The sequence below is a fragment of the Aethalodelphis obliquidens genome, unplaced genomic scaffold, assembly GCF_003676395.1.
Source record: "Aethalodelphis obliquidens isolate GAN/ISIS:26980383/991018 unplaced genomic scaffold, ASM367639v1 scaffold12, whole genome shotgun sequence".
Taxonomy (NCBI): domain Eukaryota; kingdom Metazoa; phylum Chordata; class Mammalia; order Artiodactyla; family Delphinidae; genus Aethalodelphis; species Aethalodelphis obliquidens.
This window is the reverse complement of record NW_020837956.1, coordinates 37,511,617-37,528,582: the sequence shown is the minus strand read 5'-3', so window position 1 is coordinate 37,528,582 and position 16,966 is coordinate 37,511,617. Positions and strand designations below refer to the sequence as shown.

The following is a 16,966-nucleotide window of genomic DNA, read 5'->3' as shown; positions in this document are numbered from 1 at the left end:
TAAAGTCCTTAAAATACCAAATTCTTTTAGAAGAATTCTGCATAACACAGTTTAACAAAAGCTGTGAACTTATGAATAATTTTACTGTTATTAGAAAGCTTTACACAAATTTTAATAAAATTAGTTTATTGTTAATATTTAGAAGTATAATTTAAGGTTATATTTACAAATAACCTTAGGACTTGTTTTTATCATTTCAAACTTTTAAATTTATTTACGGCAAAAGTCACCTTCATTGATAAAATATAAAAGTTCCCCTTAGAAAAGAGAAAGAAGATGAGAGCTAAGATATATCTCAAAAACAAAATACTCAAGTCTTTAAATGTATGTTAAATAGAACCTTTCTCAACTTGCACGACATGAAGTTTCTGTCAAATTCCAATTCAGTGAAAAAAAAATGTACTCAAAATGCAAAAAAAAAAGAGAAAAAAACAGATTTTAAAAGGAAAAGTATAAAGTGCAATGGAAAAGACAAATACAGGATCCAAATGAACAAAAATGGAAGCCTTGAGGCCAACATTCAGGTCCAAGTAAACAGAAATAAAATATTTTTAAAAGTTTGATTTCCAATGTGAAGTTTTAGGACGAGAATTGCTTCAGACCCCAGAAAAGGTTAATAACATGAGGAATAAAAAGTAAAGATTAGGAAAAAGAGGAAGGAAATGGAAGAAAAAGAATCAAGGAAGTTTAAGAAAGGGCAAGAGCAAAGGTTGAAACAAAGCAGAAATAAGGCAGAGTCTTCCTGCCACCGGGAGAAAATGACCCAGCTCCCTGAGAAGGTTCCCTGAGACCCAGTTCAGGACAGTGCTGCCCTCACTCTCAAATGCAGTATGTGGACCCCTTCTCAGGGGATCCACGAGGTCTAAACTATTTTCCTAGGAATATGAAGATGACCTTTGCCTTTCCACTCTCATTCTCACAATAGTGTACAGTGGAGTCTCCAGAGGTTGGTTCATGTGTGACCTCCCAGGAGATTGAACACAGAAGCAGATATAGGAATCTAGCTGTCTTCTACAAAGGCAGGCATTAAAGAGATTTGTAACACAGTATCATTTTCAGTAAATATGTTTTGTTTTGGAAAATAGTCATTTTTCATAAAAATGTTATTTATGTTAACATATAATTGGTTTAAGTTTCTCAGTTTTTATTTCTAATATAGTAAATACTGACAGATAAAACTTACATAAACGAAGGCTCTTTGGGGGTCTTCAATAATTTTTAAGAGTGTAAAAGGATTCTGAGATTTAAAAAAAGTTTGAGAACTGCTGCATTGATAGGAAGGCTGTGAGACTTTCCAGGTCACAGTGGTAAATACCAAGTATGGAAAAGCAGAGGATGAGGATTTCTTAAGAAATGTTGAAAGGAATTCCAGGGAAAAGAAAGGAATTACTGTTGTTGAAACAGGGAGATAAAAGGGTCAAGTGCGGACTTATCATAAAATAAGGAAATTTTTATCTTAGTTAACACCCAATAAAATGGCTTCTCAACTTAAAGAAATAAGATTGATAGTACGTAGAAAAAGATAATAACAACCAAAAAATATTTTTACTACCAAATCAAACACAACACCCTTAAAAATGGTAGACCTAACAGGTACTCCTTTCTCTAAATACGGCTCCCTTTCAGTAGAGAGTTCTTGGTGGCTACTTACTACTTTTCCTCCCTTGCCTGTCTTCTCTCTGCTCTGTACCCTGCTCTAGGTCTTTTCCTAGTTTATTTTTCTTCTCGTCCAGCCCTTACTCCTTCTCACGTTCTCTCACTTTTGTTTTTATTCCTGATCCTCGCCTCTCCTCCCTCTTCTAAGAACATCCAAAGAAAGAACTCAGCCGTATCTAACACCAGATAATAAAAAGAAAACGAATATCCACGAACAGTGTGCAACATACATACTGAAAAACCAGGTTATGGTGCTCAAAGGGATAACATGGCAGGTTATCCAATAAAGATGTGTTTTAGCCAATGATTACTGAATTTAACAAGGAAACAGCAAGTGAAAGATGAACTCAGCTAACCACCTAAGTAGGCCAGTTCCTGTTCACCCTCGATGCCATGACTCTATTTTATTATGTTCTCAATTCTTATCAATTTCTGAAATCATGTTATTTTCTTTTTGTTCTACTGACTGTCCTCTCCAGAAAAACACAGCTCCTGGAGAGTGAGGACTCCTCCCTCCATCCTCTTCAGTCAGGGACTCATTAAAGATTTTCTGAATGACTATATAAACGCACCGACATAATCTCGGAGAATTAACCACCACCCTCTTCTTCAGTAATATGACAAATGGCATTTAATAAATACCTGCCAACTTAGGTTACTGTGACGTGGAGCCCCTTCATCCAGGCCGAGTGTGTTCAGCTCTTCAAAGCTGAAGTTCAGTGTGTAGGGAGTCTGACTGGAGAGCTCGGTGTGAGGCAACTCGTGTGACGAGCGGTGCGCAGATTCACCGCGAGGAACTGAGCTGCTGTTTTCACTCAGTAAACGTGGGTCCTCAGGGACCACCTGGTTTTCTGCATTTCTCATTTCTAGTACCTTGAGAGAGAGAGAAAAAAAAAGTCATCAGTATCCGCACTGACACATCACATTCTAGAAGCTTTAGAAATTATCTTAAAAATTAAACATAAAGTTACTCTAATGGAAATGAGAAAGCATACTTTCTGTAAGTGAATTTCAAATACATTTGTTCTTATCTGCTTATCTTTCTACATTAATAATACAACTGACCCTTGAACAACACAGGTTTGAACTGTGCAGGTCTGCTTACACGCAGATATTTTTCACTAGTGAAGACGGCAATATTTTCTACATAGTCCAGGGTAGGTTGAATCCGCAGATGCGGAGGAAACTTGGATACGGAGGTTGACTCTGTTGTCAGTGGATTAATCTCCGAGTTGTTCAAGGATCATCTATACTAAAAGAAGTACAGTCGCCCCTCAGAATCTAGTGGTTTTGCACCTGCAGATTCAACCAATCACAGATTGAAAATATTCGGAAAACAATTCCAGAAAGTTCCAAAAATCAACACGAATTTGCCACACACTGGCAACTATTTACACAGCATTTACATTGTATGAGGCATCATAAGTAATCTAGAGGTGATTTAAAGTATACAGGAGGATGTGTGTAGTATGCAAATATTACTATGCCATTTTATATACGGGACTTAAGCAGCTGAAGATTTTGGTATCCACCGGAGTCCTGGAACCACCCACCCACAGATACTGACAGATAACTGTAATGACAACAACCATCACATATACACTATACTCTAATTTGACCACTGTGTTACTACTTTAATTTAAAATTTAACTTAAGAACAAAACAAAATGCAACTGGAGTGTGTCAAAGAGAACCACAGCTGGACAGTAGCTAAAGCAGTAAAAACAGACTTTAACCAGGAACTATCGCAACGGGGAAAAACGGACCTCAGGATAGAACTGGGCTCAATTCCAAAAGCAGCGCGGACACGTGGGCATTTACAGCCCAGGAACGAGGCGGGGGTGAGTGGATGGAAAGTTGCTAAGAGGAAGCATCAGGGGTAAGGGGGGGTGGGATTCTGGTTGAACTGACCTGACAGGATACCTTCTGGAGGCAGGCCTGGGGTCTAGGACCTCACGGGGAGCAGAGGAGGGGTGCAGGATGAGGAATGTAATCGGATAGCGATAGCGAAGGTGATCAGACACTGAGGGTGAGGTTCTTTCTCAACTGACTTAACAGGATGCTTCCTACAACGGGGCAATGCAGGCGCAACGAGGACAGACACCAAGGTCGAGGCCTAGAGGCTTCGGGAAGCCTGACTGAGTGAGGTCAAGGAGAGTGTCCTGGTCAATGAAAGCATGGAGAATTGGCAGGCGGCCTCTCTCCCAGATTTCCAAGTGAAATGCCCAAAAGGCAAATGGTGCTAAGTGCTGCTGTGTATATTCTACATAACAGGATATACCAGAGCTGTACACATAAGTGTAAAATGTAATTTTTACCTGTTTTTTTAAAAATATAGGAAAATATCAGTTTAGACCAGTACTTACTGGCACTTGTTTTATAAAATGTTGTAAATAATTCTACAAATATTAAAAATATCTTACTGTGCTCCTAAAAAGATGCCAGTCTCCAAAATTCATATTCATTTCCTTCTTCAGTTCATCGATGTTACACTGAGCTAACACACGGCCATTTATGTTTGCCTGAATAGAAACAAACACAAAGATAAACAAAATGTGAGAGATTCTGAACTTCTAGTGATTAAAAAGCACATTTATATTAGAAACTAGAAAATACTGACCTAAAGAAGGTTACCACCCCATGTAATAATTAATAAACAAGCAGAATCTGAATAACGTAAGCCACTCCATACTCTTCCAAGGGTCTTAGGCGCTCGAGTAAAATAACTCATTCTTCAGGGACCAACCCGAGAGCTCACCCTCCAACTATTTCCAAAACTACCTATTCTGCCATAAGCAATACCGAAACTGTTAGCTTTTTCCCTCTAATCATAAAACATGAACACGAAGGCAAGCTGCTGGGAGGGGACAAAGACATCTGTCAGCATGTTGGTCACTGATGAACTTCTAAATGAAGTGAAGCGCTGACAAACTTGTTTATCAACTTTACGAGATAACTTCAGCCACCAAGAATGTCCACCAACAAATTTCCCAGTCTATTAAATTCACAGAAAATGATCTTGTCACTATTGGGTCTCCGTAATTCCAGTCCCTTCCAAGTAAGAAATGATAGAATTTTCTTTATTAATAACAGGTAGCTTACTTATTTCACAAAATACAAAACCTGACTTTATTAACTGTGGTAAAATTATGGAATACCTGGGTTTAAAACCAAAAGAATGCTCAGTTTCCAAGTTAATTCTGAAGAAAAGAATGTACAGAGCAAGCCTACGGCAGAGGTCCTGCTGTAGAAATGCAAGGAGCTTAGCAGCACTTAAGAAACCAGTTGCTACGATGGGCTTCAAACAGCCAAGGCCTGAGAGTAAAGAGCTGAGTGGGCAGAGAACCGCTGTCCTGAGGGAAACAAAATCCCCACAAAGGGCTCACGTGGAGACCTCCCTTTTCCCTGACGCTCACCAAGCTGCCGTGAGGAGAGTCAGGTTTGTACCTTGGAAAGGCAGTGCTTGACACTTTCGCAAATGGGGATGAACACTAAACAGATCTATGAGAAAACTAACGTTATCCGAACCTTTCTGACCAAACATAGTTTAAGATTAGTGAAATGGTATATGTGCTCATAATTCTTTTAAAACCTTTTTAGATGCCAGACTTTAAAGTATGTAAATATTACAGGCTTGTTGTTCATGTTCTCCTTCACTGTATCTCTGATGGAAAAAGTATAACTTAGCGGAAGTATCTATTAAAACGGGGACTGGGTTAGCCTTGTAGATGGGAAGCCTCCTCAAAATCCCAGGCTCGTGGTAGTTACCGGAATTGCAAGAAAAGATCTCGGAAGAAATAAACTTCCTCAAATGCATTAGCCTTGCAAACCCAAACCTCTGAGGTATTTTCAAACGGGACATGATCAGAAGTCCTCTAAGACATGAAAGTGAGAATCTGAGGAAAATGAAGTAAGTATGGTTTACTTGGATACTTATTAAGTCACAAATAAATATTATAATTAAAGAAAATGTAACATAAAAGAAAAGGCCTTCAAATGTTCTATGTTGCATATTGGAAATATAAGTTATTGTTAATCTTAATGTGAAATCCTTTAGAACTTTGTACTTCTCATCAAAGCTTTTTTGACTTATATTAGATTTTTTTTTTTTTGGCCATGCCGCGTGGCTTGTGGGACATTAGTTCCCTGACCAGGGATGGAACCCAGGCAGTGAAAGCACCACGGCCTAACCACTGGACCGCCAGGGAACTCCGCCTTATATTAGATCATTTTACAGGAATGTTGTAATACAACACTTCATTTTCTTTTATCCATTTCTAAACTAAGGGATAAAGGGGCAATTTTAGGATACAAATAGTAAGAAACCTGTTTCCACCTAGAGCTTTCCCATTTCAACAGAGAACTCGTCTTTGAGAAGCTAAATACAAAGTGCTCGCCATGCACAGAGCCCACCACTGGCGCCCTCAGCCCTGTCTCGAGTCAGCGGGGAAACATGCTGGTCACCTTCTTGATGGTCGCACAATACTGAGGCAGCATGCTCTGGTCCAGCCCTTCTATTTGTTTCAGTTTCTCACAAACCGCATCCACATTCATTGAATTCAGTGATATTGTTCCTGAGGCTGGGCCTGATCCCTAGATAAGTCGTGGAAAAATACATGTATGAATAGCATTTAATGTCAGATATACGCAGTCATGTGACAGAGAAACTTGTGAAGTTACACTGTAAGTACTCTGATTAACAATACATTTTCAAACTAAAGTAAAGACAGCGAATGTGTGCAGTATGGGGAAATGCCATTAGGGAACAGATTTAGCTACTGTTATACCTTAAGAAGTATCTTTTATTATAGCAGATACAGCCTGATCAAAACCACTCTTCTAAGAAGACAGAACATTCCACGAGCCAAGCCAAGGCCAACGGCAAGAGAGCCTAACTTCAAACCTCAAGAGAGAAGGGTGTAGCCCTTAATAACAGAAGACAGGGGGTTAAAAAAAGAAAAGGAATGGGGGGAATTACTGATGCCTATATTACAAAATACAAAAAGTAAATCTATGAAATAATTTTAAAAGTGCCTATACTTTTTGAATGTCTTTACAGACTACCTTAACAGTCTACGACTATTAACTATCTGAAGTTTTCAGATCGTGACCATATTTTATACCCAAGGGGTCTAAAACTTCCCCTTAAGAATCGATACAATAATCACGTAAATATGAAACAACAGCATTACTTCTTAACACATGTGGAAGTAAATATGATCCATTAAAATTTGGTCTCATTTAAAAGAAAAGTCAAAATAATAAATCTAGTATTTACTTAGAAGAAAAACCTTCTCTGAATATGGTGACATACTGAAGAAGTATTTGCCTGTGGCCAACTGTACATGAAGCTCCTCGATTACAGATGTGGACACTGGCTTACAGAGAGGTAAGTTCTGGCTTCAACGTCACAGAATAAATAGCTAGTTAGTGGTAGATTTGGATGGGAACCCTAACTTATCAGGTCTTATAACTTCCTATTTTCTTTGTTGCACTGTCTATTTTTAAAGAGTTTATAGAAACTATAACCAAAATAAAGAGAAGACAAACCAACTAGTATAGAGGAAAACACTCCAAATGACCTGTCTTGTTTACCAGTCAATCTAGTCTTAAAATAAATACAATTTATCCTATCCTCAAGTATGTGTAAATTTACATTTTCTACTGCCTCTTTTACCATTACCAAGGTAGACTATGACAGCCCAAACTGCCTGTTAGCTACTTGTTAAACATGATTTGTAACATGAAAGCGTAACATAATACTCTATTATGAACTGATAAATAAATATACACACATAGTATATAAACAAAATATGCCTATATTACATATAAATATAAGTACAGCTAGGAGATGAGACCATATTGGACAGTGAGGCAGTAATTTTATGAGAGGGAGTCTTAGCAAGTTTACAAGTGTAAGACAGTCCCATAAAAATTTGTAAATTAATGCCTTGGAATATACTGCACAAAACACATTTATTTATAGTTTGTTTTCAATTAAATATAAATTTAAAATATGTCATATATCATACGGTCTGAGGTTCAATTACTTCAAAAATACTAACAGCAAAACACTAGTACTTCCAGAATTTAGTTTTCATATTTATATACAAAGTTCTATTTTCTGCCTGGATGAGTATAGTCAATATTCAAAGTGTTCATTAACCAGTATCTACTATGGAAACTTAAACTGCTTTCTATGAATTTTTAATAACCATATTTGTTTTGTTTTTCTTTCTTTTAAACAGGTTTATTTGAGATATAATTCACATACAATTCTCCCATTAAAAGTGTACAATTCAATGACTTTTAGTATATTCACATAGCTGTGAAACCATCACCTCAATCAACGTTAGGACATTTTCGTATCCCTAAACAGGAATCCTGTGCCGTCAGCAGTCATTCTCTATCCCTTCCAACACCTAGTCCCAATCCCCTAGCAACCACTCATCTACTGTCTCTGTGGATTTGCCTGTTTTGGACATTTCATATAAATGGAACCACACAACATGTGACCTTTCACAGCTAGCTTCTTTCACTTAGTATGTTTTCAAGGCTCATCCATGCTACAGCATGGATCAGTACTTCATTCTTTTTTATTGCTGAACAATATTTATCTTTTAAATGATCTTTAATACTGCCTTTCAAATGTTTTTATTCCCCAACCTAGCTCTTCTTTCTGGGTACATTTACACTTGTTTACATTTTCTTGATTAGAAAAATCACAAGCAAACAGTTTGATCACCAGAATAAATAATGATCATCTGGATTATAATTCATAGAATAAAATATCCATGAATCCATACCGATATAAATAAAAAGTTGAATAAGTAAATAAATGAGGAAGAAGAGACAGCTTTTACTTATAAAATTCCAATTAGTTAATGCAGAAGAAAGGAACAGAAAATCACCATCAGGAAAACACCACAAGAGTGGCTGTACACTAGAGGCACTGGTGGACATTAAAGTTAATGGGCAAAAGTATAAGGAGAAACAGGATATTTGCAGAGTTTTAGAGTATCTCCCCCTAAATATTTACTCACTACAAAGGGAAAAATAAAACTTCACAGTGTTGAAATCTGGCAGATGCCACCTTAACCACATGACTGAGGTTATTAGCATGACCAGTGGGAAGATTTAGGCCCTCACAGATGCTCAAATATGATGCACTGAGAAGGACACGGCATCACTTCTGTGGGTCTCTTGCCAAAGATATATAATCTGCTAATCATAGGAAACAGCAAACAAACCCAAATAGAAGGACGGTCTACAAAATATCTATGATCAGTTCTCTTCAGAAGTTTTAAGGTCATAAGAGACAAGGAAAGACTGAGGAATTGTCACAGATTAGGGAACTCTAAGGAGAAATAACAAAATACAACTGGATTGAATCCTGGACCAGAAAAATGACATTAGTGGAAAAACTGGTCAGATTCAAATAAAGTCTGTATTAAGAATATTGTACAAATTTTCACTTCTGCTCTTGAGAAATATACTACAGTTAGGAAAGATGCTAACATTAAGGGAATGTTATTTTTGTACCTTTTAAGTCTAAAATTATTTTAAAGTAAAAAAAAATTTTTAATCACAAAAAAACTCTATTTCTGATTGTGCTAAAAAAGGTAAGTATAACAGACATGGAACAGATTAACTCTGTCTGCATGGCGGGGGGGAATGTAAAATGTTAAAGAGTATCTTAAAGGAATCTGAGAATTCAGCAATGGAGACACATTAATAAAGATACTACCCTTTCCTTTAAAACAAAAAACTCCACATTATTTTACTTTCATGATCCTTCAAAACTTTTACATTTTTATCACTTGAAAACATATTTTGTCCCTCATTGGGAATTATATAGAAAATATATATTATCTCTGAATGGCTTTGAGAAGCTAGAAGAAAAGACACAATGGATATCCCTGTAATTCCATCAAAGCTATAGTTTGACTATTCATTATTTGTGAGTTGGCTTTTCTCAAGAAAAGGGGTAAATTATCAATAAATTAAAATACATTACAATATGCTTCTTTGAATAAAAGAGAAACAGTGATTATTTCGCAGGTCTCCTCTAAAATAATCATATATAATAAAATTATTTTGAAGCCAAATGAATCTTAGTAGCCAAAATAATGACCTTTAGATGGAACTCTCATAAAAAGAAGGAGAAGGAGTATAAAAGTGATAAGGAAAAAGCATATTCAATAACTCAATATGTAAATTCTTAATAGGAAACTAATTACATTACTTTGGCAATACAAAGAATGGTAATACTTTAAAGTTTATCATGCATTCTTACTTGAAATTTACTTGTTACAAGTCAAGAAAAGATCACTTCAGTATACATCATAATTTATTTAAAAATTTTTTTTCTGATACAGGAGATTGACTGCAGAAGATGTTAGTTTGTTTAAACTGTTAAATAGAAACTTCAAAATACATACAAATCAGAATTCCTCCGGGTCAAAGTAAAGCTAACAACAAGACAGATTTAAATTACTTTGATATAACTATATGATTTTATATTATAAGTAGATTAAAACTACACTCTGAAACATTATCATCTTTGGTAAATTTATTAAACAAGCTTAGAACTGATTAGCCAGAAATGAGAGCCATGCAAAGGCTGAAAGCAGCTATTAAAATAAACCCAAGGCACCGAAATGAGCACAGATTTATAAACAGCCCAGCATGAAGCTGCCAATGATTGCTTCTAATAGTCTAAAACAAGGAAAGTGAGTAAGATTTCACTGAAAGTTTCTGTACCTGTCTCTGTTTGTTAAACCCAGAGTCACACGGCTTTAAGGAAGGAATAAAACAGAATGAAGGACACGAGCTTAAAGGAAAACATCAAATACACATATGTAATAAAAACAGGCAGTACTTTTGTCACTCCTCTTACTTTCCCATGACTTCGAACACACCACCTCTACAGCAACACAAAGCAAGGAACACTCGCATACACACACACACAGTAGTTTCATGTCATTAACATGTGCTTGGTAATTTTAAAATTGTACTCTCAAATTTTATATTCTTTCTCAAAAGAATAAATCATGGGCCATACATTCAACAAGAAAACCAGGTAAATAAAATTTGCTACAAAAAGTCAAAATTCCTACTATGTACAAGTTTAAAATTAATTTTAAATATTCTGATAAAAAACTGCCACTATTAATTGCAGGCCAATTTAATAACAAGGTTTAAATACTTGGAATTCACATGCTCACTTCATAAAATAAAATATTATCTAGCCACACTATAGTTAACATTCAGAGATACACTTTTCAAATTTGGGTTTTGTTTCACTGGGCATGTGGCACGTAATAGATGCAGTAAAATACCATTTGAAAAGAAAGGCCCTAAGAGCCTTTCAGCTCAAGAAATCATAAATATAACAGTGAAAAATTTTTGCATACTGTGAGTAACGTAACTATTTTACTGATGTAGTTCTTTGAAACTCTAATTCAAAGCAGACACACTGCTACTAATTATTCTTCTGTACAAATTAGGTTGGTGGTAAACATTCTTAAAATAGTTAAAATAATCTATAGATAACTGACAATATTGAGTCAAAGTTAATTTACAATGTTTTTCTTTTACTATGTCATTATCTGGAGTACCTTATGGAAACCTTGTTTTCTAGTTTACATATCAACGTTATTATAAGTAGGTTTTTTAGGAAGTTACTATGTATATCTGTGGAGACTTGAACTACATGAGAAATTTTGGGTTGGCCAAAAAGTTCATAACATCTTATGGAAAAACCCAAACGAACATTTTGGCCAACCCAGTAATAATTAGGTCAAAGTTGACAGATGAGGTTTAACAGCACATGTAAAGGGCAATCTTTAACAAAACACAAGTTCAGGACACGATTTTGTTATTTTTTAACTTTTAACTGTACTCTAGGATTTCAATGATATCCTTACTGCAGTATCCTACTTCTTCGATAATATCTCAATCAATTTAGTTGCAGTTTATTGTTTAGGAAAAAAAGCTTTCTTGAGCTGAAGTCTGGCACAAAGACTCTGAAGCTGGAAGTGAATATAATTTTTCACTACATTACTAGAGAAAACATATGTTAAAACTTTTCCAAATTGAAACAGATCAATAAAAAAGTGCACTCCTAAAATGCTTTAGAAAGTGTGAGTGAACCTCCTGAGAAAAGGTGCTGACCGCTGGCAAAGAGCACCCGCCCTAGGCCTGCATCTAAATGAACCTGAAACGCCCCTGCCTTACCCACGGCAGCTTTAGCTTTCTCATCCCAGTCTGCTCCTGCGCGATGAGAGACAGCTTGATTTGGACATGTATTTGGTTTAACAGGTTATGAGTTCTAAACCAGTGGTGGAAATAAAAATGATCTACAGTTGAGTCCCATCTTTTTTTCCCTTTTAACTTGGTCACTCCACCAATTGGATCCGGTTCAATGAAAACCAAGACCTTCATTTTTAAGACTTTTATTAATTCAGTAAATTTCATCAATCTCTAAAAGGAAAAGTAACAGCACACTGTAAGGCAGGACACTGTTATTAACACTGCCTCTGCAACTCTGAAGTTCTCCGCAATTAAACGTTGTGCTAATTATTTTCATGCCTTTTCAGTGAGGTAGCTGATCTAAATGAAGCTATCTAAAGGTATCTAGTAACCCCTGCGGCACAGGAGGTCGAGAAAGAATGACTTGGTAGCAACACTGATCGTTCCCGCTTGGCAGCCTCAAGCCCATCCGCTCCAGGAAGGCAGGATTTCCATCAGTTTTGTTCACTACCACATCCCACTGTAACAGTGAACCAGTGGATGATCAAACAGGCATCTGAAGGACTCAATGCTAAATAATTCAAGGAAGGATAAAAGGATAAAGAAATGCTCTATCACTCCTTCCTTCGAAAAAATGCTTTTCAAGGAAACACAGTTACCACCATGAGCAACATACCCTAAATAAAAACAGACTGAACACAACACTTGTAAGAACTCTTTGAAAGACCACAACAAAATGCCACTGAGGAGACCTGGCTTGAGACAGGCCCTCCTTGGTGGGTCCTTCCCTTCATGGTCACAGAATGATCTGAATGCCACTACTTCCTTGTGGGACCTGGACTGAAAGAAGGTAAAGGCACCAAGCACAATTCTCCTGGGAAGCTTTCAAAACTGTAAAATATTTGGAGCATTCAGATAAGCTGGAAATCCTTCTAAATTCTAGGAAGACAAACTGATTCTAGGAAATCAAACCACCTTTTAGGCCAGAGAAGCATCAACAGATAAAAGGCTGAGTTAATCTAAACTGACTGGAGTATTCATACACTACTCCCACCACTGAGAAGAGGTTATTTAACACAAAACGGTTTTAGTTTCTGAGTCTTTTTAAAGCTCCATGGAATTTGGTCTTTGGGACAGTAGTAATAATAATGATTATTAAGTACTTAAAGTATGCAAAGGCTGAGTAATCCCTAAAGCAGACCTGTGAGGTAGGTCTGCTTTTTCCAGATGAGGAAGTTGAGTATCAGAGAGGTTAAGTAATTTCTCCAAGGCAAAGAGCTAATCACCAGGGCCTATTTAACTTGAATGACCAAGTACCTGACCAAGTCAGGCTTAGTATTAACAGGAGCAAAGAGGGCAGCATGGTGGTGAGGAACGGTCCATGGAAACAGCCACACGGATTCCAGCTCTGCACCTGGCGCTCCCCTCCCGTGAGCCGCAGGGAAGTCTGCACCATGGTACTGGACTAGACCATGGGTCCTAGCCTTCTCTGAGGATCCCCTAGAGGGAAGGCAAGTCCAAGGTGGGGGGCCAGAGTTCTTTTTTCACTGGTTTTGTAAACTAGAATTCTCATTAAGATTTCAGTTCTAAAAAAGGCTTTTCTGCTTTGAAAGTTTGAAAAACACTAGTCCTTTCTAGCTCTAATATTCTGGGGATCATATCCTGGGCCCAATGTTAATATATATTTTTTCAGTTTTACAAGATTTGGCATATATTTTCTCTATTATAAAATCACAGTGGAAAAAAGCCAGCACAGAGGCTTGTATCTTATGTCTTTGCCTTAGTGGGACCCTCGGACATCTCTGTAATTTATCTGTTAAGTCCTTGGCTGGTCTTCACAAGTCACAATCATTACAACGTTCCTCAATGTGAGAAAACTCAACTATTTTCATAAGGCTCTGCTTTATGAAGGTTTATGAGAAATTCCTTGAGGTAAAAAAAGATGGCACCAACTATATTGAAAAGACCACAGAGAGCTGGTTAACTCTCTATGATCTGGTTTTCTGGTGTTTTTTTTTTTTTTTTTTTTTTTTTTTACTCATTATTCTGTGTCCATAATGACAAGACAGTTTGTCCAAAAATGTTCGCATAGCTCCTGACTTATCTATAAGCAGCTTTTGTCATCAAGCGTTGCATACAGGAGACAGATGAATGAGCAGAGATGAACTCACCTGCAGTCTTCGTATCTCAGAAATCATATCATTTTCTACTACAGTACTGGAAAACTACAGGAGCCATGAAGGGCTAAAAAAATTTTTGTATTATATTAACTACTTCTTCATTGGTTCAGCTATAAAAATCCCATACAATGTTCTCATGTATAGATACTTCTCCACATTTCCACCACTGTTTTTAACACAGTTTTGAACTAAGTGTCTACTTGAACTAATCTACTTCTAAATAAATTTTACATGCTATTGTCATTGTTAATTTCTTAAAAGCAAAGAAGGCTTGGGAAGCAACTATTATTCACTAAACAGATTACAAAACTACCTTTTAATATTAAAAGAACAGCAAATAGTATGGTTATTTTACTAAACAAAGGCACTAATATATTCAGAGCATTTTCACTCTTCGTTATTGCGCTTGCAAACACTTCTTAAGAATTGCATTATTTCCCCTTCCCCAAAAACTCATTTTAAAATTTGCCTAATGCTCCTTCACTGGTCCCTGAAATTACTGACACCTTTTACTCACAAGTGTTTCTCCTTAAGCATGGGAACAGCTACTACTTCAGCATGTCTCTGTCATTAAGACCATCAAATTCTTCACAGGATCCAACTTTCATCAAAAGTTTACAGAGGAATTTTAGCTCAAAGAATTGCATTGCATGCATGAAACTATGTATTAAAGGCTCTCTGACTAAACTAAAAGTCATTCTTGCATATAGTGGCAATGATCCATGGATTAAATATTCCCCCAACACCCAAATAGAATTACTATGGTTTATTGTGTCCATAATTCGTGGATAATTGAAGTCTCTCAAACACTTCAGCTAAAATGTTAATGACTTAAAAAGAATCATCAGCTCCTCAATGAAAACACCAAAATGGTTCTCTTCCTATCTCACTAATATTAATTCAAAGAAAATTAAAGTTAAAAAAAACTACTGCCTATTCAAATGCATGTTTTAAGTTAAAAATTATGCATAAATTCAGGATGCAATATTTCACCAAAGTAATTCTAACTGCTATGCTACATTTCTTTAAATTGATCATGTTTACATGGGCATAACATTCTGCAAATAAATCAACAGAACTTAAGATACAAACTGGGTTCTTAAATTCCACATTGATTAAATGAATGAAGATTTTATGGCTCATCACATTAAATGTATTTCTTATTAAGTACAAAGCCTTTAATAATAAATATACAAAGAGACTTCCTACAAAAGTTGGTTTTTTAGGGCTTCCCTGGTGGCGCAGTGGTTGAGAGCCCACCTGCCGATGCAGGGGACGCGGGTTCGTGCCCCAGTCCAGGAAGATCCCACATGCCGCGGAGCGGCTGGGCCCGTGAGCCATGGCTGCTGAGGCTGCGCGTCCGGAGCCTGTGCTCCGCAACGGGAGAGGCCACAGCAGGGAGAGGCCCGCATACCGCAAAAAAAAAAAAAAAAAGTTGGTTTTTTAGACACCCATTCTAAAGTGTTGGGGGAAAAAAAGTTTTAAATAATTCCCTTTACATGCTGTACTAGCTCTGTTTATCTGGAAATTTTATTTTAATACAGTTGACCCTTGAACAACACAGGTTTGAACTGTGCACGTCCACTTATACGCAGATTTTTTTCAATGGTAAATACAACAGTACTACACGGTTGCGTTGGTTGAATCCGGAGATGCAGAACCACAGATAAGGAGGAACTACTTCCGCAAGAGGGCTGACTATAAGTTACAGTCTCTATTTTAGACTGCTAGGATTTTAGGCTGGTAGGAGGCTTGGTGCTCCTAACCCCTGCATTGTTTAAGGATCAACTGTATACAGATAAAGAAAAGTAGCGCTGTAGTAGTACTGAATTTACACTAAGCATGGGCACCTAGATTAAGCACGAGCCACTAAGGATCCATTCCTGGTCTATACAATCGAGCTCATAATGTCTTTTTGCAGTCTCAAGGTTGATTGGAGATATTTTCAAACCTATTCTACATGTATGGTACCAACTGCAGGCTTCAGAAAAACAGGCAAATGTGAAAATAAAGCCCAACATTAAGGAACTAATACCACCAAATGAATGCTCCTGATGGATGCTGGAAAAACCCCTTCCTTATTGGACGACAAAAAAAAAAAAACCCATCCCATGTCATTGAAAAAGGGGAAAAGCAGGAGGAAATGAAGGGTAAAGTTAAACATTAGCTTTTTCATTAATCCGTGAACTATAATTATTAGTATTCAGCTACTCTACACCAGCTGCCCATCACACTGCAGATGCACAGTTAGTGAACTGCTGTCATCATGATTAAGACAGTCGTTACTGCTGCAGAAGCGGGAGATGCTCGCGTCCACACCACAAGACTACTCCGTTACCCTCGAGGAGTCTGTGGGTGAAGAAAACCCCTCAGCAGCATCCTCCTTGATAACCTCCTAACAACACAAAACAAGAGTGTGGGTAAAAGGTGAAGGAGTGAGCCAAACAAGGATGATGAATGAACATGATGTTGAAATAATATATAACACTGAAACCTGGACCTGATTAGATTTTTTTCCTTCAATGATAATATTTTAAAATTTAAATAACAGTTTAAGTTCTATAGCTTTTGCCTCCTAATTTAAAAAATACATTAACAGGGAATTTCTTTTTTTTTTAATTGTTAACACATGTTTATCATCAGGAACACCTAAAATTTTAGGCACAAATGTATTTTGTTTTGGATTAGAGTTAATAGTACATTTGAATACTTCCCTGATTCTACTTAATTTCTGCTATTCAATCAAAATGTTCTTTCAATACGTCCTCTAATTTTTATACCATAGGGCTAGCATATATATACATAGATAGACACAACTACCATATATGTATGTCCTTTAAAAAGAAATCAGAAATTAGCAGATGTAAAGGTTTAGT

The 16,966-nt window shown here is 36.7% G+C and overlaps 1 protein-coding gene across 3 annotated transcripts in view; it reads right to left on the bottom strand.

Annotated features, from left to right (window-relative positions):
- Positions 1-16,966, bottom strand: part of KIDINS220 (kinase D interacting substrate 220) — a 94,812-nt gene that overhangs the window by 3,557 nt on the left and 74,289 nt on the right. For 2 of the 3 annotated variants that reach the window (XM_027113857.1, XM_027113858.1), the window contains exons 26-28: positions 6,121-6,249; positions 4,080-4,178; positions 2,299-2,529 (exon numbers count right to left, since the gene is read on the bottom strand). In XM_027113857.1, the coding sequence (XP_026969658.1) occupies positions 2,299-2,529; positions 4,080-4,178; positions 6,121-6,249 (459 nt within the window). Of the gene's footprint in view, positions 1-2,298; positions 2,530-4,079; positions 4,179-6,120; positions 6,250-10,419; positions 10,453-16,966 lie in introns of all 3 variants that reach the window. The other variant, XM_027113856.1, reaches the window with a different exon arrangement.